The 25,401-nt window shown below is 41.3% G+C and overlaps 1 protein-coding gene across 1 annotated transcript in view; it reads right to left on the bottom strand.

The window, feature by feature from the left end:
* Nucleotides 1-25,401, bottom strand: part of PLA2G4F (phospholipase A2 group IVF) — a 632,963-nt gene that overhangs the window by 243,457 nt on the left and 364,105 nt on the right. Inside the window, exons 14-15 of the mRNA XM_075844320.1 lie at nucleotides 18,222-18,336; nucleotides 15,470-15,607 (exon numbers count right to left, since the gene is read on the bottom strand). Coding sequence (XP_075700435.1) covers nucleotides 15,470-15,607; nucleotides 18,222-18,336 — 253 coding nt within the window. The remainder of the gene's footprint in view (nucleotides 1-15,469; nucleotides 15,608-18,221; nucleotides 18,337-25,401) is intronic.

Here is a 25,401-nt window from a genome sequence, read left to right as displayed (position 1 = left end):
TCAAAAAAGGATGGCTCCCTGTGTCCTCGTATTGACTACCGGGGTCTCAACCAAATCACGGTGAAAAATAAGTATCCGGTGCCACTGATCTCAGAATTGTTTGATCGTATACGTGGTTTCCAAACTAGACCTGCGTGGGAATTACAACCTAATCCGGATTCGCCAGGGTGACGAATGGAAGACTGCACCCGTGATGGACACTATGAATAACTGGTAATGCCCTTCGGCCTGTGTAATGCTCCCGCGGTCTTCCAGGAGTTCGTTAATTATATTTTCTGTGACCTCCTCTATGTTTGTGTTGTGGTCTATCTTGATGACATCCTGATTTTTCTCCAGATCCTATGACTCATCAGAGACATGTCCGTCAAGTTTTGCTGCGATTAAGGGAGAATCATCTGTACGCCAAGTTGGTCAAAGATCTGGAGAGCCCTCTGCAGACTCCTAGGTATAAAGTTGGACTTTTCCTTGGCCTACCATCCTCAGTCCAATGGTCAGGTCAAGAGGATCAATCAGATCTTGAAAAACTACTTACACCCCTTCATCTCCAAGCAGCATGATGACTGGGTGCAGTTGCTCCCATGGGCTGAATTCTCTTACAATAATCACACCAGCGAGTCCACACAGAAGACACCGTTCTTTATTGTCTATGGCCAACACCCACTAATTCCTCTCCCGGTGCCTGATACGTCTGAGGTACCAGCTGCTGACACGGCTTTTAGGGACTTTCTGCGGATCTGGCAGCAGACCTTATCCTCCATCCTGCTGGCGGTCGACCGCATGAAATGGAAGGCGGACACAAGAAGAAAAGAACCTCCTCAGTTTCTTCCTGGCACGAAGGTCTGGCTGTCCTCCAAGAATATTTGACTGAGGGTGCCGTCGTCCAAATTTGCTCCCAGGTTCCTCGGACCCTTCGAGATCCTGGAGCAGATCAACTCTGTCGCTTACAAGCTTCGGCTGCCTCCTACCCTAAGGATCCCCAACTCCTTCCATGTCTCTCTCCTGAAACCAGTGGTTCTGAACCGCTTTACCAAGACTCCTAGCACTGTGGTTGCCTCCAGCAGCCCTTTAGACACCTTCGAGGTTAAGGGGTTCTTGGACGCCGAGAGTGAGAGGAAAGACTTTTTATTTGGTGGATTGGAGGGGGTTTGGTCCTGAAGAGAGGTCCTGGGAGCCAGAGGAGAACCTCAATGCTCCTACTCTTCTGAAGAAGTTTCTCTCTCGCTCTGGCCCCAAGAAGAGGGCGTAAGAGGGGGGTTCCTGTCATGTCCGTGGCTGCAGGCCGTCAGGTTCACTCTCCTCCTGACGGCTGCAGCCATGGGTCTGCAAGCGCTGGCCCCATTCTACTCCTCAGGAGATGCCAGAGCTCACTTCCACTGACCTCGGCCGGGTCGCATAGGGTGCGTGCGCACGCTCGTTCCCGCTCTTAAAGGGGCAGCGCACCAGACTTTAATGCGTAATCAACACATGAGTGCCCTGGACTATAAGAAGGCCCCAGCCCCTTGCTTCGATGCCTGAGTGTTGTTTGTCTTATTCTAGTTTGTCTAAGCAAATGGTCTCCCAGTGTTTTCCAGTTCTCAGTGTTCCCTGTTCCTGTATCCCGTCCTATCCTGGTCAAGTGTCGTGCCGTGCTGTAGTCGCGCTGTGCTTTATTCCACGCCTGTCCTGCTACTCCACGCTTGACGTCTACCCGCTGCCTGGTCCCAGCCGAGCCTGCCTTGCTACTGTCCGAGCTACCACAGGTACCCTATACGAACTATAGACTGTGACCTGCGCACTGTTGGCCAGCTGCCACACACACACACACACACACACATATATACACACATAACTTTTTGATGATATTTTAATTCATTGAGAAGGACTAGTGTGTGTGTGTGTGTGTGTGTGTATATTTATATACACACACACACACACACACACACACACACACACAGGGCCGTATTTATAGCTCATGCTGCCCTAGGCACTAAGCCTGAATACGCCACCCATTAGAGGCCTATTTACTTTAGCCAATTATCATCGTGATTTGCTAGTTTCTAACGAATTGTAATGATGTTTTGTCAGTGTTAAAGGAGAAGATCAACGATAAAACCTTTAATTATCTTAGCTCTGCAATTGTGATGTAAAAATAATTGTTATCAGTGACACGATTGATAAATGTGAATGCCGCTCATAGTGAAACTTACAATTGGCATTGCTGCCTAGTGCACAGCCCGCTCCTGTTGTCAGGCGGTGTGGACTGTATTCCCCCTACTGGGAAATAAGGGGCACACTACGCAGTTCCAGAATGTGGAATCTGACTAAATAGTACCACCATACAGTGACTAAATAATACCACCATACAGTGACTAAATAATACCACCATACAGTGACTAAATAATACCAGCATACAGTGACTAAATAATACCACCTTGCACTGACTGAATAAATACCACCTTGCACTGACTGAATAATACCACCTTGCACGGACTGAATAATACCACCTTGCACGGACTGAATAATACCACCATACACTGACTGAATAATACCACCATACACTGATTGAATAATACCACCATACACTGATTGAATAATACCACCATACACTGACTGAATAATACCACCTTGCACTGACTGAATAATACCACCATACGCTGACTGAATATTACCACCATACGCTGACTGAATAATACCACCATACACTGATTGAATAATACCACCATACACTGACTGAATAATACCACCATACCGTGACTAAATAATACCACTATACAATGACTAGATAACACTATGGGAACAAAAAAGTTGTGCGCAACCTTGCGAACATTTCAATATGTCTGATAGGGAAACGTTGAAGTTGATGCGCATGTCGTCCTAATGCAAAAATTCTAGCCTTATAGCCAAATCTACCTTCCCACATAAGCAAACTATAACTATGCCCTGCTCCGCCAAACATTTTATTTAGGAGGTATTCACACGTTGCATTTTTATTTTGCTGCAATTTTCACTAAATTAAATGCAAGAAAAACTGCAATATGGCTGCAACACGTGAATATACTCTTAGGGTAGGAATACACACAGCGTAAACACTGCAGATATTCCACAACAGATTTCATTGCGGAAAATCTGTAGAATAATACAGTAGCCGCAGTGTGGATGAGATTTGAACAAACCTCATCCCTATACAGAAACCGTTCATAAATTGACCTGCAGTGCAGTTTTTCAATATGCAGCATGTCGATTTATGCTGTGGAATCACTGCTCTTGTATTGTGGGATTTACCCATTGAATTCAATAGGAGGTAAAACCCGCAACAAAGAGCCATATTTTGTGACTTTTGCGGCAGAAACGCTGCCATTTCGCTGCAAAAATCTCAAATGAAAAAAAAAGAAGCTTTTTTTTTTTTTTTTACTGCAAATTAATAAGAAAGCTGATACTTGCTCCTGGCCGCAGTGGTCACAAGGACTACAGAGTCAACCCAGGAGGCCAGGCTACGCTCAGAACAGAGGGATGCGTCGCCATAACTATGTCTGGAAGTATCAGCTTTTTTGTATTTTTTTTTTATTTCTGTAGTATTTCCTCAGCAGACATGCCCCCCAAAAATCTGCACCAAAGCTAGGTGTGATTTTTCAGGTGGAATTCTATGCGGTTTCCAGGACGGATACTCTATGTAGTTTTATGCAGCGTATCCGCCCTGCCTGTTCCTACCCTTATAATCAAATTGCTCTCCCCCCACAAAAATGACCTCTGAAAGAATACTTTCTCCCCCATACATAACATTTGCAGCCAAGTTCCCCTCCCACACATGATTTATAAAGAAGCTCTTTACACCACATAATAAACTATATAGAAGTCCCTCTCCCCCACAAAATAGATTTATAAAGAATCCCCCAAACTCCTTTAGCATTTAGAGCAATGTCCCCCTCCACCACAAAATCGATCTATACAAAATCCCCACACATAAAACACTTATAAAGAAGTCTCCTCTCCCCCACAAAATCAATCTATACAGAAGCCCCATCCTCTTATATTTTTTAGCTCACTCTTCCCTACTCACAGAACACATAGATTAACAAAGATTGAACTAAAGCTGCTGCTCTTACCAGAGTCCTGAGATCCATGGAGGAGTCTTCACTGTGGCAGCAGCAGAGGGAGTATAGCAGCAGGAGGCAGTGCAGGCACTGACTCTGTGTGCACGACAGACTGTGCTGATTGGTGGAGCAGACTGAAGCCCCTTCTGCTTCACCAATCAGCGCTCACTTCTCACTGCAGAGGAACGGAAAGAATAATCCTCCTCATTGTCGTGCGGCCTTTGCATGTACACCCCCATTTTTTTCTGTTCAGTCCGGCGGGGAGCAAGGGAAAGAGTTGTAAAAAAAATAATCTCTATATAAAAATTTTATTTTTCTCATTTGGCGCCCCCCCCCCCTGCAAGGAGCCACCCTAGGCACTGCACCCCCAGATCTTAGTGGTAAATACAGCCCTGTACATACATACATATGGAGTGGAGTTGAATGTATTAAGCTGAACTTTCCTTTAAAATCATATTTATCCTCCACTGATTATACTAACACCACTGCTCTCTTTTCCTCTTTACACTGGTTATCTGTTTCTTGCAGAATTAAACTCAGAACTCTCCTTTTAGTGTACAAAGCTCTCCATAATGCTTCACCATCGTATATCTCTGTACAAAAAGCAAAGAGAGACCCAAGGAGCTGGGGGGGGGGGGGGCAACATTCATATTATCACGATCACTAACTTGCCTAAGCAAGAAAAGGACCCTAAATTTCCCAGCTGCTTTAATTAATTTAAAGCGTAACTTTTAATTAAATTTAGACACAGGGTATGTTCACAAAGCTTATTTTCGGCCGTTTCGGCATGGCTTTTATGCGTGCATGCCCTGTATAATCGAAACAAGATGATAAATATTACAAAGTCCCAGTTTTGACCATCTGCACGTCAGAGAACTTAGTCTCAGAAGTGATTTTCGTCTAGTGTGCATGTCAAAAGACTAAGGGTATGTTCACACGGCCTATTTTCGGCCGTTTTTCGGGCCGTAAACGCCATGAAAAACAGCCAAAAAATTGGAAGCAGAATGTCTCCAAACATCTGCCCATTTGAAAACGAAAAAGAAGTGCCGGTCACTTCTTGGGAAGTTTTTGAAGCAGTTTTTCATAGACTCTATAGAAAATCAGGAGCTGTTTTCCCTTGAGTGTGAACATACCCTTAAACTTTAGGCTGACAATATGTGCGCGTCTGTGCTATACGAATGAAACACAGCCACAAATACTAAGTGTCGAAGCGGGTCTCCTGCGCATGTCAGAAGACTTAGTTTCAAACGGAAATGTTTAACTGAGATAGGGGACTTATTTGTGCACAGTGAAGGCCTAGCGATAGCTATTATAGGGAATCGAAGAAGAAGGTCTAATCAGAGCTCTCTAAAAAATTTTACGTTCCATGCCCGATCATTCAGCGCCTAACAATGACGCTGATTGGCAGGGCAGAATGACTTGCCGCGCCAATCAGCACCTTTCAACGACGCTAGCGCTTCCGTTGTTGAAAGGTGCTGATTGGCGGGGCAAGTCATTCTGCCCTGCCAATCAGAGCCCTTAAATGATGGAAAGGCGCTGATTGGAGGGGCAGGTCACTCAGAAGAGAGCAGGCCTGCATTGACACAGGATGGCGCGGGAATGGGATCAAGGTGAGTATGTAAAGTTTTTTTTGTTCACTTAAAAGTGCGAGATTGGCATTATCTACAGGGAGGAGCTATAAGTGGGGAACTACCTACAAGGGGAGCTATATGTGGGGCACAATCTAGAGGGGGTGCTATATGTGGGGCACTATGCACAGAGGGCTATATGTAGGGCACTATCTACAAGGGGCTATATGTGGGTACTATCTGCAGGGGGATCTATGGGGGTCACGGTGTGTGTGTGTGTGTGTGGGGGGGGGGGGACACAATGTGTGGGGCTATTATAATAAGGGACACAGTGCATGGTGCTATTATAATTAGAGGTGCAGTGTATGGTGCTAATATATTTAGGGGCGTAGTGTGTGGCACCATGAGAATTTTACCTTTGTTTAGAGGTGAAGAAATGTTTGAAAAGTGGGAAGCTGACGTAATCTGAGCGGTAAACTGCAGAAATGGGCTGTGTCCGGGAGAAGTCATCATAGAGGTGGAGAAGCAAAGAAAAAAAGAACAACTAGAATCTGAAAAGACGTCACCGGTGAGTCACTTAATGTAAATGTTTATTCTGCCTCTAACCAGTATTGTAGTCACAGTATAATCTGCAGCAAGATGATGGGAGTGTATGATTTTTTTTTTGTGAAACAGCAACTCCCAGCATATCCTTACCATTGTTCAGGTCACGCTGGGAGCGGTAGTTTTACGCCGTATAAATCTATACAGCAAGCGTAGCCGCTATATATCATCCCTGTATATAACCCCCACATCCCTGTATATACCAGCCTCTTTACTTGTAAACATGCATTAGGGGGGCGCACTCAGAAGTTTTGCCCCCCCTGTGCTAAACCCCTAGCTACGCCTCTGAATGCATGGCAATCATTTCGTTCATCAACATTTAAGGTGGATTAATGTACATCTTTACAAGTGAAGTAATCTCTTAGTTCTAACAGTTAAATTAGTCTATGGAATTCAGAAGAATTAGGGAATCTATATCCATACTTCCATAAATGTGGAAACGCTATACGTTTACAAAATTTGATCTAAAAAAAGTAATTTATCAAAAATGACAGATAGAAATGTTCATAAATATTAATCATAGATCTACTATAATTATTATTTATTCGACATTAACCTGTGTTTTTTTTCCAAGTGTTTTTAATAAAGTTTTAAAGAATAAAAATATTCAAATGAAATGTTGTTGTGTCTTATCATGTGAAACATTAATATATCTCATGGAAGAGACAATGAAACAGGTACATTATGAGATCGATTTAGCAGATAAATACCAAAGTGTTTCACAGCAAAGTTAATGACAAACAAACAAAAAATTTAGAATTAAGGAATAGTCAGAGGTAATCTCAGTTACACAAGCTATATCAATCAGGACATATCATGGTTAAAAATCAAACAATACTTCAGAGACAGTAAGAATCAACGTAAAACATCTAATCATCTAATGCCAGTGGGTCTTAAGGGCAGAGTGGAGGATAGAAGCAGCACATCAACAGTCCACAAGGGGGCTACCCGCTATTTCTCTTACCAAGTACCATGTGGTAAGGCAGAAGTGACGCTTAATTTTGGACTGTATCGAGGCCGGTAGGATCTTAATAAATGGTGCCCAAATGGTGAACAGTAATTTTACTCTCTTTTTTTCTTTGTGTATTGTGCTCCTACCCAGTCCATTTGAAATAAAAAGAACAAATTTTCCAGGAATAATTTGGGGTGCAGGGCAAAATCGTAGAATAGATTTTTGTGCAGCAGCAACGCAATATAGAAGCTTATGCTTCTCTCTTGAACAATAGTGCTTAGAAGGGTCAATCCACCCAAAAATACCCCAGGCTGGATCAGGGGGTACAAAATCTGCTAGATGTTTGGAACGAGGTCCAAAATGTATGAACTGATGAAACACGACCATAAGCAATTGAATAATCCGCTTCAGCCTGACCACATTTAGGACATTCCAGCGAGGAATTCATCCCCATTAGAAAACCTCTGTGAGGGGAAATATAGGATCTGTGTATGATACGCAACACCAGCTCTGTATATCTAGCGGAAGGTAAAGTTCTATTGGAATAATCTAAAGCCTGTAATATGGTACCAATATCTAGGGAAGGGATATCATTTGCCATCGTAACATTCCAGCGGGTCGTAGTCGATAGTCTAATTCAGGCAAAAACATTTTATACAGTTGTGAAATATATCCTCTAGGAGAAGTGAAGTTAATGAATAATTTGTGCAATATTGGGTTCCACTCATCCGGGGAAAGTTTTAATATAACAGAGGTAACATAACTTCTGGCCTGATACTATATAAACAATGGAATATGTAATGAAGGGTAATGGAGTCTAGACTCCTCAAGGGTAAGGTTTTGGTTTTTTGCAGACAAATGAATCAGCTGTAGGATTGAATGTAGTCACCCCTTGTGCCAAATGTGGAACATGGCAGACAGATTAAGGGTTCCTTCACACGAGCGTAGCCCACCTCGGGTGTGAAAAACTTCCGTTTTCCACGTCCGAGGTGGACCCATGCAGGACGCGGTCACGGATCCCCCACAGACTACAGTTTATGGAGGGATGCGTGACATGCAGTAAAATAGGACATGTCCTATTTTTCAATGGATCGTTCACACACTCCGTTGAAACAACGGTTATGTGAATGGCCCTATTGAAATGAATGAGTCCGTGTGATGGCCGTTGTCTTAACGGCCGTCACACGGACGTGATTCACGCTCGTTTGCATGAGGCCTAAGAGTTTAGGTAAAATTCTGCTCAATTGAGTAGTTTGCATATAATGAGGAGGCTTTCAACCAATCTGATATTATACAAGTCAGTGATGCAAGGCTTAAGGCTCAAACATTTGAGAAGTTCAAACCTCCATGAGTGCGAAATAGGAAATTCAGTTTACGTTCATCCCATGCAGTTAAGTATGTTGGAAGGGTTTGGAAAACGTACAACAATTTGGGGATCTCGATCATCTTGAGAAGGTGTCCTACATCCAAAATATGATATATAAAGTAATCAAAAATGACAGATATAAATGTCCATAAATAATAATCCTAGAAGATCTACTATGATTAATCTTTATGAACGCGAACCGGTCAATATTTTTTTTTAAATGGTTTTATTAAAGTTTTCAATAATAAACATGCAAACAAACACAAAGGAAAGTGTGAGTTCTTTGTCCAAAGGAGCAAGGAGTCCTTCTAGGCCCTCATATAAGGGACCATATTCGTGGAGTATAGTTGGGAGGGCAATCGTGTTATGAGGACTCCCAGATATTTTAAGGCAGATGGTTGCCACTTTATCAAAATGTCTTGTAACCAAGTGGGTTTATGGGGTCCCTTTAATATGGGAGCCTCGGATTTGTCAACCTTGATTCTGAATCCTGAGATTCTGCCTAGATATGAGATGTCAGAAAGGAGTTGTTTAAGAAACTTCTATGATTTGTGATCGCTACAAGGATATCATCCGCAAAAGCCATGACATTCAAAGTGTCAGTGCCTATTTGTATGCTAGTGTAAACTGAGGTTTGTAATAGGTGATGGAGAAGTGGGTCTATAGATGAGTTGTAACGTCCGTGGTCGCTGACCACGAACTCCTCCCATCCTGTAGACGCCCTTCTCTCTCGAGATGTCTTCACATGCGGCCGTTTTGTTCCGCAGTGAACAATAGGGTGTGCTCGTGAGGGCAGTCCAGCCTTAAGGAGCGAGAGCGCACACATGTGTGTGATTGAGCGGATTTCTCCCAGATCACCCTGGCTCTGCCCCTCCCTGCATTGCCTGAGCGTGTTTGTATCTACCCGTGTCTGTCTTTGGAACTGAAAAACACTCAAGGAACCATTTGTAGTGTTCCCATTCCTGCTACCTGTATCCTGTTTCTCATGCTCCTGTGCTATACTGAGTTGGAGTCGTGTTGCGTCGCCTACTACACCCGCTGTGTTTCTCCGCACCTGTTGTCTGCCTGCTGCCAGAGTTCCATCTGTGCCTAAACCATCACTATTGCTTGAATTGCCACAGGTACCTTTATCCGAACAATAGACATTGACCTTGTACCCTGTTTGGCCAGCTGCTATGCCGGTACGGCCCAGTGTGTCCACATATCCACAGATAGTAACATATGTAGAACAGAAGCGGCGAGAGTGGACAGCCCTGTCTTACTACCCTGAAAATATTGATGAGTGGTGTGTTTTAACTATTGATTGTGAGAGATGTGGTTGCGTGTGAGTGAGTAGGATAAAGTTTAAAGAAGTCGTACCAAATACACATGATATTAAATTCACATAGAGGAAGGCCCAGTACATTTTGTCAAAGGCCTTTTCTGCGTCTAAGCTCAATAACCTAGAGGGTGGGTGTGATCTATCCAGGGCTTGTACTGTGGCTGCTATCACCATCTTGACATTCCAGAACCGAGTGTCTCCCCTGTAAGAATCCTTTTTATGTATTGGATATGATAGACGGCAGTAGGCCCTGCAGCCTAAAGGCTAGGATCTTTGTCAGGAGTTTGTAATCTTGATAATAATGCAATAGGTCTATAGGACTGTGGGAGAGTGGGGGTCCTTGTTGGGTTTGGGGATTAATATTGTTCGTGCCTCAGTAAAGCGATCCGGATACAGCCCCGACCTTTAGATATCATTATATAGTTGGATAAGATGTGGGGTTAGTTCTGGGGCAAGCATTGAGTAATATTCTTTGGGTAGTCCATCAAGACCTGGTGTTTCGTTATTGTGTGATTGGGACAGGGCCACTGCGATCTCGGTATCGGTCACCTCTGCCTCAAGGATGTTGCGATGTTCGTCTACAAGGGAGGGTAGCAACAATAATTCTAAAAAAGTTTTAAGCTCGTTCGGGTCAGAAGGGGAGGCCCTGTATACGTTTTCAAAATAATCATGAAAGACTTTCAAAATATTGGTAGTGGAAGAGACAAATGTAGTCGTGGAGGGATCAGGAAGTCGGAGTATGGTTTGTATTTTTCTATGAGGTTGTGTCATTTTGGCTAAGACCAAGCCCACCCTGTTGCCCTGACGATAGTATTTGTTGTGAACCGCCGATAATTGCCATGGGGTTTATGATTGGAGGTAAGTGTTAAGGATAGTTTTGGTCTCCGAGAGGTGGGTTTTATTTTCCTCAGTAGGGTGATCAATATGGGATAGTTGTGCATTGTAAGGTCCGTGTGAAGCTTTTGGAAGGATTCTATATGTTTTTTACACTGTTATATAGACAAAAGACTCCTACAGCAAATTCAAAAAGAGGGGCTAACTGCTATAAAGTAAAGCATGCTCCCCGGGTAACGATAAAGGCACTCCTATGTAAGCATTTAAACACGGAAGAAAGAGAAGGACCATACGGGCCTATACAATAAAATATATCTTTATTAACACTTAAATACACACAATGTAGTTAAAAAAGGTACAATAGGACAAAAGGACACTATTACAATTCCAGTGAAAAGCACGTAATGGCAGACTGTTTAGTAATACATGTAGATAGTATCTGAGACTCAGCGTATGTAACTATAGAGTATGGCTAGTATTAGTGTAAAGGCACTAGTTATCCAATCATGACAATGTCAATAATGCATAGCAGTGTGCAAGGAAAAAACTAGATTGCTAGAAATAGATAAGTTACTAAAAAAGCAAATAGAGCCAAAAGTTTATTCCTCTATTACAGAAAGAGTCTCTTACCCATAAATGGTTGGTAACATAGTCTGGCAGTCATGCACAGGACCCCAATGCGCGTTTCGCAGTTGTGCTTCCTCAAGGGAAACCCCTCTATAGTTGCATGCTCTGCGTCCCAGATACTATCTACATGTATTAATAAACAGTCTGCCATTACGTGCTTTTCACTGGAATTGTAATAGTGTCCTTTTGTCCTATTGTACCTTTTTTAACTACATTGTGTGTATTTAAGTGTTAATAAAGATATATTTTATTGTATAGGCCCGTATGCTCCTTCTCTTTCTTCCGTGTTTAAATGTCTTTTACACTGAAGCGCTACATATCCCATTATGTGTCCTCTCATGATGGCCTTCAATGTCGACCAAAAGAGAGATGTGTCGTCGACATGTTCAATATCATCATCGACAAAATTAGCCCAGTTATCTTGGAGATAATATTTAACAGTTGTCGAGGATAATAAATACGTTGAGAATTTCCATATTCTACTGAGGGACTGTGGAGGAGGAACCTCTTGTATGATAGTGGTGAGGCTATGATCCGAGAAGGCTATAGGCAGTATGTCAACTTTTCGAACTGCGGAGAATAGAGGGGATCCAGCAAGACATTTATATAAAAATACACATACATATATACATATAAGAGAGTTAGAATCACAGATGGTTGTCAATAAACCATCTGTAATTCTAACTCTCTTATATGTATATATGTATGTGTATTTTTAATATAAATGCATTATGTAATTGTTTGTGTTTTGTTGACCTTTGACCTGTCTTTTGGCGGTTTTTCTGTTCCCTTTGTGTATAAATGTGCATGAACCGCACAGTCTGTATTGGCCTGATGAAGACACCGGTTCGGTGTTGAAACGCGTAGCCTCTGACAAATAAATATCTTTCCTTGATGCCTGTCTAAGCCTTGGATTCTTTTATCATCTATCATCCATTATAGCAGCGCCGGTGGTCTTTGTTTCTCTCCTACAAGTCTCAAATTTGACAACAAACTTGGTTTGTTTTGTGTAACAACCTGACAGCAGCTTCATTCGCTTTTGTGACACTTACTAGTGTCTACAATACAAGGTGAGCATACTTTTATCCTCAAGTTTGCGCTCCAGTCTCAATCTGCTTTTATTTGCACTATGTGGCACCGTGTCTCCTTTTCATTCTATTTTCAGTTCATGTAAGTAATGACACACAGTCGAGAATGCCGTCCATTTCTGTGAAATGGACGAGGAAAAGTCCAGAAAGATCAAGATTTTCTGGTCGTGAATCATAAGCTCTCTAAACTTCTGATAAGCCCGGAGTATGTTTTCTTTGGTCTGGTAGTGTGAGAAACTAGCAATGACTGGCCTCGGTCTTGGTGATTAGTCCTGTTTATCTGGACCCAGCCTATTTGCTCTTTCGATGGCCATTGTAGAATTATCAATTTGGATATGTAATGTGGTTGGCAAGGAGAGAGTGAGGAATGTTGAAAGAGCCTCACCCCTTTACGATTCCGGAATGACTATAAATCGCAAATTGTTGCGTCTGCTACGGTTCTCCAAGTCATCAATTTTCTCTTGCAGTTGACGGATGTGATCAGAGTGTTGTGAGGTAACGTGGTTAAGAGTAGTGTTAGAAGATTCGCAGTCATTGATCCTGGTTTCCATTTCCCCAATTCTTTGGGTATTGTTTGTGATCTGAGCTAGTGCTGAATTAATGGAATGGAGTAGATCTAATCTTTTATCCAGCAACGACAGTAGTATATTGGATACCTCTTGAGCCCCAGTAGTAGCTGTGGCAACATCAAGCTAGACAGGAGCTAGTAAACTGGTATAATGGGAAAGTCAACAATTTGTGAGTCAAACAGAGATGGACATAAGTCAGACGATGTCGGTTTCAGAGTGTTTTTAGCAGATCTTAGAGATGTTTTGGAAGACTTTTCTGTCACAGGGTCCAGACATCAGAAATTTTCTGGTTTGTCTAGAGGCAGGTAGGGAACGTTTTTCCAAGAACTTATCCATTATATGCACAAAGTATCGCACAGCATGAAAGACTCTGAACTGCTGAAACCACATGACAATGAGAAGCAATATGTAATGGGACCCCTCAAGATGTTGTTAGGATTTACATTTCGCAGGGGTAAGAGTTATGGCCCATAGTATCATAGGTTAGAGAAATCTGAGAACAACAAGATGCTGTTAGATAGCACACAAGGATCTAGGGTGCTGAGAGATGGTGACCCGTTTAGCGGGTAATTGTATCCGTTTAGGGTATTTCTTATTCGGGGCCGTAATGTGAACTCAACCAGGTCAGTGACGAGCCGCAGGTGCGATGAGAAGGCACTGACTTTGGTCTGCGTCAAAAGGTATGTGTGACCGAGACGTTTTGTGTGGGGAGGTTAGTGTAGAGCTGCGTGGTGTTGTGTTCTCCCTGCTAGCGTGGAATCTATACTACGGAAGCCGAAGAGGGTCAAAGGAAAGGAAAAAGGATGAGCAAAAGACACACTGCAAGAATGGTAAGTAACAATGGTACAACAGATTAAGATTTACTTTAAATTTATGTAAAATCTTTGTCTACGATGTACAGTGTACAGCAATATCACCAATTGCATCAATAAGGGCATGCACATATTGGTCAAGTGATGATTCAGAGATGTCATTTAAACCTCCTGGGTATAGTGCTACAGTGTACATCGTAGACAAAGATTTTACATAAATTTAAAGTACATCTTAATCTGTTGTACTAATCCCATTGTTACTTACCATTCTTGCAGTGTGTCTTTTGCTCATCCTTTTTCCTTTCCTTTGACCCTCTTCGGTTTCTGAAGCTGCTCCTGGTTGCCTTGACTCCAGGGACGCTTTCTGGTGCCGCCTGTGTACCTGTGCAATCAGCGGTGCGTTAGCTATTTTGATGCATTTCGGAGTAACCGGCCGACCTTTTTCTGATGTAAAGTAATTTCTTATAGACTTTTTTTTCCCAAACTAAAACTATCTCATCGACGATCTGGAGTACTTTCCAGGATACTTTCATTGTCAATGTAAATGTTTCTATGATGTATTGTTTTTTAACAGTTTTTTATTTCCTTTATTTCATATTTTCTACTTACATATTTCTTTAATTTATACACACTTCTTGTTAATGTTTTATCTTCTTACTTTAATGGTTTAGAATGTTTTAATTAACTATCCATTGTGGTTTTATTCAGTTAATGACGTCACGGCTGCACTTGGACCTTTTTTGCCTTGGCAGCTTTTTTTTAAAATATTTGAAAGTATTTAAGGAGCTGAACTGATTGTTGTATACCTTGCCTGAGAAAGACGCTGGTCCAGCGTCGAAATGCGTAGCCGTAATCATTATGATCATAAAATTTATTGCTTTAAGTTCACGTTGCCTAAACCTTCCGTGTTCATTTTGATCTTTAATGTGGCAGCGCCGTTTATGATCCGTTTTTTTTTCACATAGAAATACCCTATTTCATTGCGGTAACCCCTTGGTTAACCGGTTTGGATCTTGGCAGAAGAACACATTGGACCTACTACTTATCTATATCCGTTTGGCCATTTTTTGAGTACAACTAATATAGGTGAGCATACTATCGTTTTCACCTATTTGTATCACCTTGGATTTACCTGCACTATGTGGCGCCGTGCATTTTGGTTTTGTTTCTCTACTGAATTTATAGAGAATCTGTCACCTCTCCATGTTTATTACAGGAAATCCTTGTATTCCACATAAAGTCTTTGTGCAGTCCAGGACTGAGAGAAAAATTGGTGTTACCATTCCCCATGTCAGGAGGATGTGTCCCTGCACAGTGTGATACTGTCAGCGATGGTTGGGGACGGTCAGTATGTAGGGACACAGCCCTGTGAAAGGGGAATCATAACACCCATTTGTTAATGCTTGCGCAAAAAGGTAGTGTTAGCAATAGTTACGGCGTGGCAGGGCGGCGATGGAGAAGAGTGGCCCAAGGGCCTATGGTCTACCTAATCCGCCACTGAGGGTAAGTATACTGTTACTATAGTAACAGGGGCCCGTGTAGTTTATCTCACAGGCCCCAGTTACTATAGTAACTATGAATAGATGTGGTGTGGGATGCCATGGGCCCCCTGGCTTTGGGGCCTGGTTGCAATTGTGACCACTACGGCTAGGTCCTTACCTTGCAAAAAGCAAATCTTGGGTTCTTTTCTCCTGTGGATGAGATGTCCCATAAAGAACTCACTACCAAAATCTTCGGTGCGAATAAATGCTCCATATTTCCGAAATCCAACTTCATGGGGGGTAAATTCACACCATTCTAGTAAAGTAACAAAACAGTGAGATAGGAATACAGAACGCACAATTAACCCCTTAATGACCAGGCCAATTTAATTTGTTTAATTTTCGTGTTTTCCTCCCCACCTTCCAAAAGCCATAACGGTTTAATTTTTACGTCGACATAGCCGTATGATAGCTTGTTTTCTGCAGGACAAATTGTAGTTTAGGCACCATTTATTATACCCCATAATGTACTGGAGAGCGGAAAAAAAAATTGTGGGATGAAATGGGCAAAAAATAGCGATTACACCATTTTTAAAAACTACATGTTCACTTTATTCTACAGGTTGGTATGATTACAGCGATACCAAATGTTATTTTTTTTCTGGTTTACCAATGTTGTGTCTCCATAACTTTTTTATTTTTCCTTCAATATAGCAATGTGAGAGCTTATATTTTGCAGGGCGAGCTGTAGTTTTTACAGATACCATTTTGGGGTACATGCGAATCTTTGAACAATTCTTTCTTTTTTTTGTATAGCTAAGGTGCCCCCAGGCTGCCATGATGACCATCAGCCCCCCGATTGCATCGTGGGGGGTTGATGGTGCATCGGAGGAGGCCTCACCCCCGATTCTAACAATTTAAATGCCGCGGTCGCAACTGACTGTGGCATTATGCATGAGTCCCGAATAATTTTTTTAATTGGGCTTATATAATATTAACATTTTCTGAGAGACTAAATGTTAGGTTTTCATTAACTGTTAGCCATAATCATCAACATTAAAATAAAAAAATGCTGGAAAAAGATCACTCTGCATGTAATGAATCTATATAATATATGAGTTTCAATAAATGTAAGTTTTTGATGATATTTTAATTCATTGAGAAGGACCTGTATATGACTTGTATTCTGCATTGTTTAGCAGTTTTCCCCTCTGCAGGCTCTCTCTCTAAATCTCAGTTGCCTCTGTACCATCTATATACAGTGAAGGAAATAAGTATTTGATCCCTTGCTGATTTTGTAAGTTTGCCCACTGTCAAAGACATGAACAGTCTAGAATTTTTAGGCTAGGTTAATTTTACCAGTGAGAGAAAGATTATATAAAAAAAAAAAACAAAAAAAAAAACGAAAATCACATTGTCAAAATTATATATATTTGCATTGTGCACAGAGAAATAAGATCCCTTTGGCAAACAAGACTTAATACTTGTGACCATAGCCTAAAACAGGAAAAAAGATAATGATAAATACAGTGTAAAGATTTATACTTCTCCTCTTTGCAACCACTCCTGATTTTCGCTTCCAAATACTGATAAAATCTACTGACCAATAACTGCACTATGCGAACAAGGCCTTAAAGAGCATCACCGGCCAGAGCATTGCTGACACCTGGCCGGGCATTACGTCCATAGAGGGAGCCACTGACGACGTCACTTTACATATATGGACAATGAAGTCAGGGCTTCTCCTGGTGTGCCGGAATCCCCGGCCAAAGAGGTGCCGACGCCTGGCCGGAGATTCTGCTCATAGAATGAGCCCATGCCTTCCCTGTCCTTATAAGGGAGGGGCACCTCATGCAGCAGAATCCCCGGCCAGATTATTGCCAACGCCTGGCCAGGGATTCCACTTACAGAGGGAGACACAATGTCTCTAACTATAGGGGGGGTATCTTTAGTGGGAGTATGTTGCACTATCTATTAGGGGAGTAGGTGTCACTATCTACAGGAGGAGTATGTGGCACTATCTATAGGGGGAGTGTGTGGCGTTATCTACAGAGGGCTGTGTGGCATCATATGCAGCAGTTGTGTGTGGCATCTACGGGAGTGGTGTGGCACTATCTACAGGGGGCATTGTGTTATTATCTACAGAGGGCACTGTGGCACAAGCTACCAGGGGGCCATGTGGAATTATCTACAGGAGGCACTGCGGCATCATCTACAGCGGGCACTGTGGCATCATCTACAGGGGGCACTGTGGCATCATCTACAGGGGGCACTGTGGCATCATCTACAGGGGGCACTGTGGCATCATCTACAGGGGGCACTGTGGCATCATCTACAGGGGGCACTGTGGCATCATCTACAGGGGGCACTGTGGCATCATCTACAAGGAGCAGTGTGTGGCAATATCTACAGGGAGCAGTGTGTGGCAATATCTACGGGGAGCAGTGTGGGGCAATATCTATGGGGATCAGTGTGTGGCAATATCTACGGGAAGCAGTGTGTGGCAATATCTACTGGCGGCAGTGTGGAGCACCATCAACAAGGGTCACTGAGTGCGGCACCATCTACGCTGGTTTTTGTGCTGCCATTAGTGGCCAGCACATATCACCTAGCCTTAGTGATAAAGTGAGACATCACCTGCCTGTAAACAACCAGATAACCAGAGAGATACCGTCCACCATAGTAGTGCAGAAATTTTGTTTGTTTTTTTTGTATGCAGAAATTCTGGAAAGACACGCCCACTAGCCACACCTACCAGATAAAAGACGCCCACAATACACACCCACCAAATACGCCACACCATAAGTGTCCCTGGAAAAAAAAAATTAATGTTGGCAAATATGTATTTCTAAGTACTTTGGGACAATACCAGTTTAAACTAATATATTCTAAACCAGGAAGAATGTGTAAGTGACTCAAAAATCCCACACCTGCAAAGTCTTTTCCACTGATATTCACTCTGACATTAACTCCAGCATAGATAGGATAAGGATTTTGACCCTTGCACACAGAGTTCTGTTGGTCTGAGAGTTTAGCTGGGTTATTCTGCAATAGAAGGAAAATTAAATGCAAATACATTAATTAATAGTAAACAATTCTTTATTTGGGTATATTGTTTAGAATATATTAATGTCCATTGTGCGATGCCTTTGCAGCAATATTGTAGATGAGAAAAAAATATGTTTTTGGGAAAAATGTAAAATAAGTTGTGAACCATAGTGGCGCTGCTGGTAAGGAGGTTTAGAAAGATGAGGAGAATATATGAAAAACAAAGGTTTTATTATGAGTGGCTACGCGTTTCAACGCCGGACCAGCGTCGTCATCATCAGGCCAAAAATACAGAGCAATAGAAAACAAACCTCTTTAAATACAGGTGATGTAACTAATACAGACAATGTTTTGAAAAAAACAGCCAAAAAACGGGTCAAAGTTTGACTGTTACGTCACATATAAAATGTAAACAAATAGTAAAATACAATGATGAATGGGGAAGCAAATAATGATGCAAAAAACAAATAATGATGAATAATTCTTCCATAATATAATATAATTTACTATTTGTTTACAAATAGAAGGTTTTACCAGAGAAAAGCAACTCAATATTTATTGCACAGGTTCTGTAGTTTTAAGAAATATCCAATGTGGCCCTAGTGTGCTACATGACTGAAATATAGGATTTAGCGAGCACCTTGTGGATTTTTGGGCCTCCTTTTGATTAGAATATATTTTAGGCACCATGTCAGGTTTGAAGAGGTCTTGTGGTGCCAAGACATAAGAAAAAAAAAAAAAAATAAACCATTTTGGAAATTACACCCTCAAGGAATTTATATAGGGAATTTGTATAGTGAGCAATTTTATGCTAAATATATTGAAATTAGGCTGTGAAAATCAAAATGTAAATGTTCTCAAAATTTCATTTTAGCTCCGATTTTTTTAATTTCAATAAGGAATAAAGGAGAAAAGAGCACCCCAACATTTGTAAAGAAATTTTTCACAATCACGGCAATACCCCATATGTTCTCATTAACTGCTCATTGGACACACAGCAGAGCTCAAAAAGGAAGGAGTACATTTGGATTTTGGAGCTCAAATTTTGCTGTAATTGTTTTTGGGTGCTATGTCGCAATTGCAAAGCCCTAGAGGGGCCAAAACAGTGGAAACACCCGAAAAGTGACTCCATTTGGAAAACTTTACCCCTTAAGGAATTAATCTGGGGGTATAGTGAGCATTTTTGAAACACAGTTTTTTTTGCTGAATTCATTTAAAGAGACTCTGTCACCACATTATAAGTGCCCTATCTCCTACATAAGGACTTGGGCGCTGTACTGTAGGTAACAGCAGTGCTTTTTATTTAGAAAAACAATCTATTTTTACCACGTTAGGAGCGATTTTAGCTTTATGCTAATTCGTTTCTTAATGCCCAAGTGGGCGTGTTTTTACTTTAGACAGGTGGGCGTTGAACAGAGGAGTGTATGATGCTGACCAATCAGCATCATGCACTTCTCTCCATTCATTTAGTCAGCACATAGTGACACTGCGTTATTCGCTATGTGCTGTCTTATACTGACATATTAATGTTACTGAAGTATTTAGACAGTGAATAGACATTCCTTCCAGCCAGGACGGGATGTCTATTCACAATCCCGGCACTTCCGTAACGTTTCTGTGGTACTTACAGCAGAGCAAGCGTAATCTTGCTGTAACCTGTCATTTATAGCGTGATCTGTAAGTACCACAGATTGGTCAGCGTCATACACCCCTCTGTACAATGCCCACTTGGTCTAACGTAAAAACACGCCCAGTTGGGCATTAAGAAACGAATTAGCATAAAGCTAAAATCGCTCTTAATGTGGTAAAAATAGATAGTTTTTCTAAATAAAAAGCACTGCTGTCACCTACATTACAGCGCCCATCTCCTTATGTAGGACATAGGGCACTTATAATGCGGTGACAGAGTCTCTTTAAATTGGGCAGTTTTGAGAGGTGAATATTGAATTAGCATGTCTGTGTATGTGTATCTCACTTTCACCTGCTGGCCAGCAAACCTTTGTCTCTGTCCACTATTATTTCTACAAACTGATTCAGCATTCCCCACTAAAACAGAGCATTACCTGCACCTTACCTGCATGTGACCAAACCTGAATGGAAGGTGTGGTGGGTTTATATAGTAGGCACTTGATTAATGCCAGGTGAGGCAGAGCTGCAGCCACACAAAGTATATGTATTTTTCTTTTGTATGATTTGGTTATGTGTATAGAGATTGTAAGCTCCTTTTCTTTTTAAAAGGAGACATGAAGTATGGAATATGTATAATATGTGGTTTATTTATAATATGTATGTGTTTGAAATGTAAACACAAATGTGTGTGTCCCTTTAAGACTGTAGAATTCTGGGAAAAAGAATATTGTGTATTTAAGTGCACCCAGAGGAGGGTGGGACAGGTTCAGTTCAGAGAATATGAGCTGAGGATTGGGGTGCAGCTCCCCTAATGTACCTGCTTTTTTTTGTTGTACTTATTTTGAGCAAATACAAAATAAAACAACAAGCATTGTTTGCCAAATCCTGAGTGAGGACTGTTTATGACATCAAGAACACCGATACACCGCAGTGAAACACCGATACAGGCAGTGAAAATGAAAAAAACACTTTTTCCAATAAAGTGTAGAATTTTTTAATTTCCACAAGGATATAAGGAGAAAAAGCTTCCTAAAATTTGTGATCAATTTCTCAAGAGTTTGGCAATACCCCATATGTGGTCGTAAACTGCTGTTTGGGCACATGGCAGGGCTCAGAAAGAGCACAATTTGGCTCTTGGAGCTCAAATGTTGCTTGAATGGTTTTCGGGTGCAAGCTCGCATTTGCAAAGCTCCTGAGGCACTAAACCGTGAAAACCCCACAAAAGTGACGCCATTTGGGAAACTCCACCCCTCAAGGAATCTCTCAAGGGATATAGTGAGCATTTAGACCCCACAGGTCTTTTGCAGAAGTTATTGAAATTAGGCCATGAAAACGAAAAAAAAAAAAATAATTCCAGTAATTTGTAGAATTTTTTTCATTTTCACAAAGGATAAAGGAGAAGAAAAAACAACATTTGTAAAGCAATCTCTCCCAAGTACCCCAATACCCCTAGGTGTGTAGTGAGCATTTTGACTCCAAAAGGTATTTCCTAGATTCCATTAGAATTAAGCAGTGAAAATGAAAAATTTTAATTTCTCCAAATATATGTACATTTAGTGCCTAATTTTTCCTTTTCACAAGGGGTAATATGAGAAAAAAAACAGTTTGGAAAGTTTTATTTAAAATGTATGTATCAGGAACTAAAGTGTGTATTGAGCTATACAAGTTTCTCTGCAAAGGTTTTTTTGCTGACAAAGTGTTTAATATGTTATCAAGTGTGAGGGGGGTGGGCAGTTGAATTCCTTTAGAGAGAGAAGTGGAGTATTTACATAAGTGTCAAGATCGAGTAAAGAGATAACAAAGCTGTCTAAGAACTGGTTTGAACTGGGTTTATCCCATGTATAAAAGCCGTGATACTCAAGGTAGTAGCAGACATTTTGCCAAATAAAAGGCGCACATCTCTATTCAGGTGACAACTTAAATCTCTTTGATAAGTACATAAATTCTTCTAACAAAAACACCCCAACATTTGTTACTCATGATCTTCCGAAAACCCTATATGTGGTCATAAACTGCTGTTTGGGCAGATAGCAGGGCTCAGAAGGGAAGAAGCGCAATTTGGTACTTGGAGCTCAAATTTTACTGGATTGCTGTTCGAGCACCAGGCCACATTTGCAGAGCCTGTAAGGTACCAGAGTACTGTGGAAACCCCCGAGAATTGACCCCATTTTGTAAACTACACCCCTCAAGTCACTTATCATTTGCCTTGACATATGACAGGGCTCAGAAGTGAAGAAGCACCATGCGCATCCGAGTCCTATTTTGGTGAATTTTACAGCAGGGCTCCGAGGTCAAATAGTTAAAAAAAGCCTCCAGAAGTGATGCCATTTTGGAAACTACACCCCTCAAGTCATTTTTTAAGGGGTGTAGCGAGCATTTTGACCCCACATGTGTTTTTTTTATTAGAAATCGATGCACAGCGGATGGTGCAAAGCGAAAATTTTATTTTTTTGCACAGATATGTAATTTGAGTGCCTAATATGTGGTGCCCAGCTTGTGCCACTATGAAAAGACAGCTCTCTAATTAATATGCCGTGTTTCCTGACTTACGACACACCCTACATGTTTCCCTAATCCTTTGCCTGGACATACGACAGGATTCAGGAATGAAAAAGCACCATGTGCATTTGAGGACAATTTGGCGATTTATACAGCATTGGCCAACAATTGCTGGGCTCGGAGGTCAAATAGTAAAACAAACCCCCAAGAAGTGACCCCATTTGGGAAACTACACCACTCAAGGCATTTATCAAGAAACAATTCCTGAGCAGCGGATAGTGCAAAGTGAAAATTGCAATTTGCCACGGATATGCCATTTTAGTGCACAATATGTTGTGCCCAGTTTGTCCCACTGAAGTCAAATACCTCAAACTGTTAATTGGGTTCTCCCGGGTATGGTGCTGCCATATATGTAGACGTAAACTGATGTTTGCGCACACTGTAGGGTTCACAAGGGAGGGAGCGCCATTTGGCTTTTGGAGCGCAGATTTTGCTTGGTAGTTCTGTTTGGGGTTTTGCTGGTATTTCAGTATATAATGTGGGGGCATATGTAAGCTGTGTGGAGTACAATAGGGCATAATAAGAGGGTATAATAATGTGGCAAATAAATAATCTGCAGATGTATGTCCAGCCTCGCACTAATAAACTGTGCCCAATCTTATCTGCTTTTGGAACACTCTGCACATTTTGTGTCGCCATACTCAGAGCCAGAACTTTTATATTTTTTTTCCCCAAGGGTGCTGTGTGAAGGCTTATATCTTGCGGAACAATCTGTTGTTTTCAATGGTACCATTTTGGAGTAAATGCGACTTTTTGACCAATGTTTATATAACAATTTGCGAAGAAAGGCGACAAAAAAACAGAAACTCTGGTACTGTTTCTTTTTTTTTATGGCGTTCACCAAGCGCTATAAATGATACGATTATGGGATACCATATGTATATATGTTTTTTAATGTTTTACAGCGTTACCACCATAAAAATACCTTATTACCTTATTTTTAAATAGTTTTTTTGGGGTTTGCCATATTCTAAAAGCCATAACTTTTTTATTTTTTTGTGTTGACAAGGCTGTGTAAGTGCTTGCTTGTGTGGGACGAGCTGTAGTTTTTATTGGTACCATTTTTTAGGAAGTGAGGTGACCAAAAAAATGATTGAGGCCCCATGCACACGACCGTGCCCGCAATCGCGGCCCGCGATTGCGAGCACGGCCGGCCGCTGACAGCCGCATTTTCGGGCCGTGCTCCCATACAAAGTATGGGAGCACGGCCCGCAAAATGCGAAAGAACGGACATGTTCCATAATTCCCGGAACATTTCCACGGCACTGACACTCTTCCGTAGTGCTACGGAAAGGTGTCAGTGTTCAATGAAAGTGAATGGCTGCGTTTTTGCGGACCGCAAAAACGGAGGTTTTTTGCGGTCGTGTGCATGGGGCCTGACATTGTTTTTTAACTATAAAATTTTTTTTTAGTGTTCACCATGCGGGAAAAAATTTATCGTTTTATATTAGGGGTCGTTACGGACACGGCGATACCAAATGTGTGTACTTTTTTTTATGTTTTCTGTTTTTTTCCTATAATAAAATACTTATTATGAGGGAAAAAAGGCATTCTTTGTTTATGTAATTTGAAACTTTTTTTTTTTTATTCAACATTTTTATTAACTTTTTTTTTGTCCCACTAGGGTACTTGAAGGCCTGAAGCCCTGATTGCTATTCTAATACACTGCACTACATATACGTAGTGCAGTGTATTAGAGATGTCAGTCATACACTGACAGAAAGCCTATTAGGTCCCGCATCTGGGCGGAGCCTAATAGGCTTCCATGCTTGGCAGCCAGGAGGCTATTGTTAGGCCTCCGGTTGCCATAACAACCATCGGCACCCCCGCAATTGCATCACAGGGGTGCCGATGGCATACAAACCAACTAAATGTTGCGGTCGCAATTGACTGCAACTTTTAGGGGGTTAATCAGCGGGGATCGCACCTCCGTCCAGTCCCTGCCATCACAGCAGAGTTTCAGCTGTGCTATATAGATGACACTCGCTGGTGATGGAACAGGCTCAGCTTCTGCTCAATCACTGTAATGTACAGTTAAGTGACAATGCGCCAAGCCCTTGGTGGAAGCAACGTAATAGTACGTGACATGTCGCCAAGTGGTTAAAAAAAAGTTCAAATACGGTCAATAGTGGGCGGAGCTACAGGGTCCTAGGGTAGATGGCTAGTGGATACATTTGTAATCAATAGATATATATGTGTATAAACAAGAGAAGTGTCATGTTTACAAATACATACTACGTTAATCCCTTTAGGACGCAGCCTGTTTTGGCCTTGTGGCACAGCCGATTTTTTCAAATCTGACATGTGTTACTATATGTGGTAAATAACTCCAGAATGCTTTTACCTATCTAAGCGATTCTGTATTTTATGATAGTGGGAAAATGTGGTTGATAAATTCAATATTTATTCGTGAAAAACACCAAAATGTAGAGAAAATGTGCAAAAATTTGCATTTTTCTAAATTTAAATGTATCTGCTTGTAAAACCGATAGTAATACCACACAAAATAGTCACTAGTTACCATTTCCCATATGTGTACTTTATATTTGCATTTTTTTTGAACATCCTTTTATTTTTCTAGGACGTTATAAGGCTTAGAACTCTAGCAGCAATTTCTCACATTTTCAAGAAAATTTCAAAAGGCTATTTTTACAGGGGCAAGTTCAGTTCTGAAGTGGTTTTGAGGGCCTTATATATTAGAATACTCCAATAAATTACCCCATTTTAAAAATTGCACCCCTCAAAGTATTAAAACAGCATTCAGAAAGTATTTTAACCCTTTAGGTGTTTCACAGGAAATAAAGCAAAGTAGAGGGGAAATGTACAAATTTCTCTTTTTTTTGCCGAAATTCATTTGTAATAAAAAAAATTGTG

Source organism: Rhinoderma darwinii, chromosome 12, assembly GCF_050947455.1.
Source record: "Rhinoderma darwinii isolate aRhiDar2 chromosome 12, aRhiDar2.hap1, whole genome shotgun sequence".
Lineage (NCBI taxonomy): Eukaryota > Metazoa > Chordata > Amphibia > Anura > Rhinodermatidae > Rhinoderma > Rhinoderma darwinii.
Note: the sequence above shows the minus strand (reverse complement) of the source record. Positions and strands in the feature narration are given on the sequence as shown.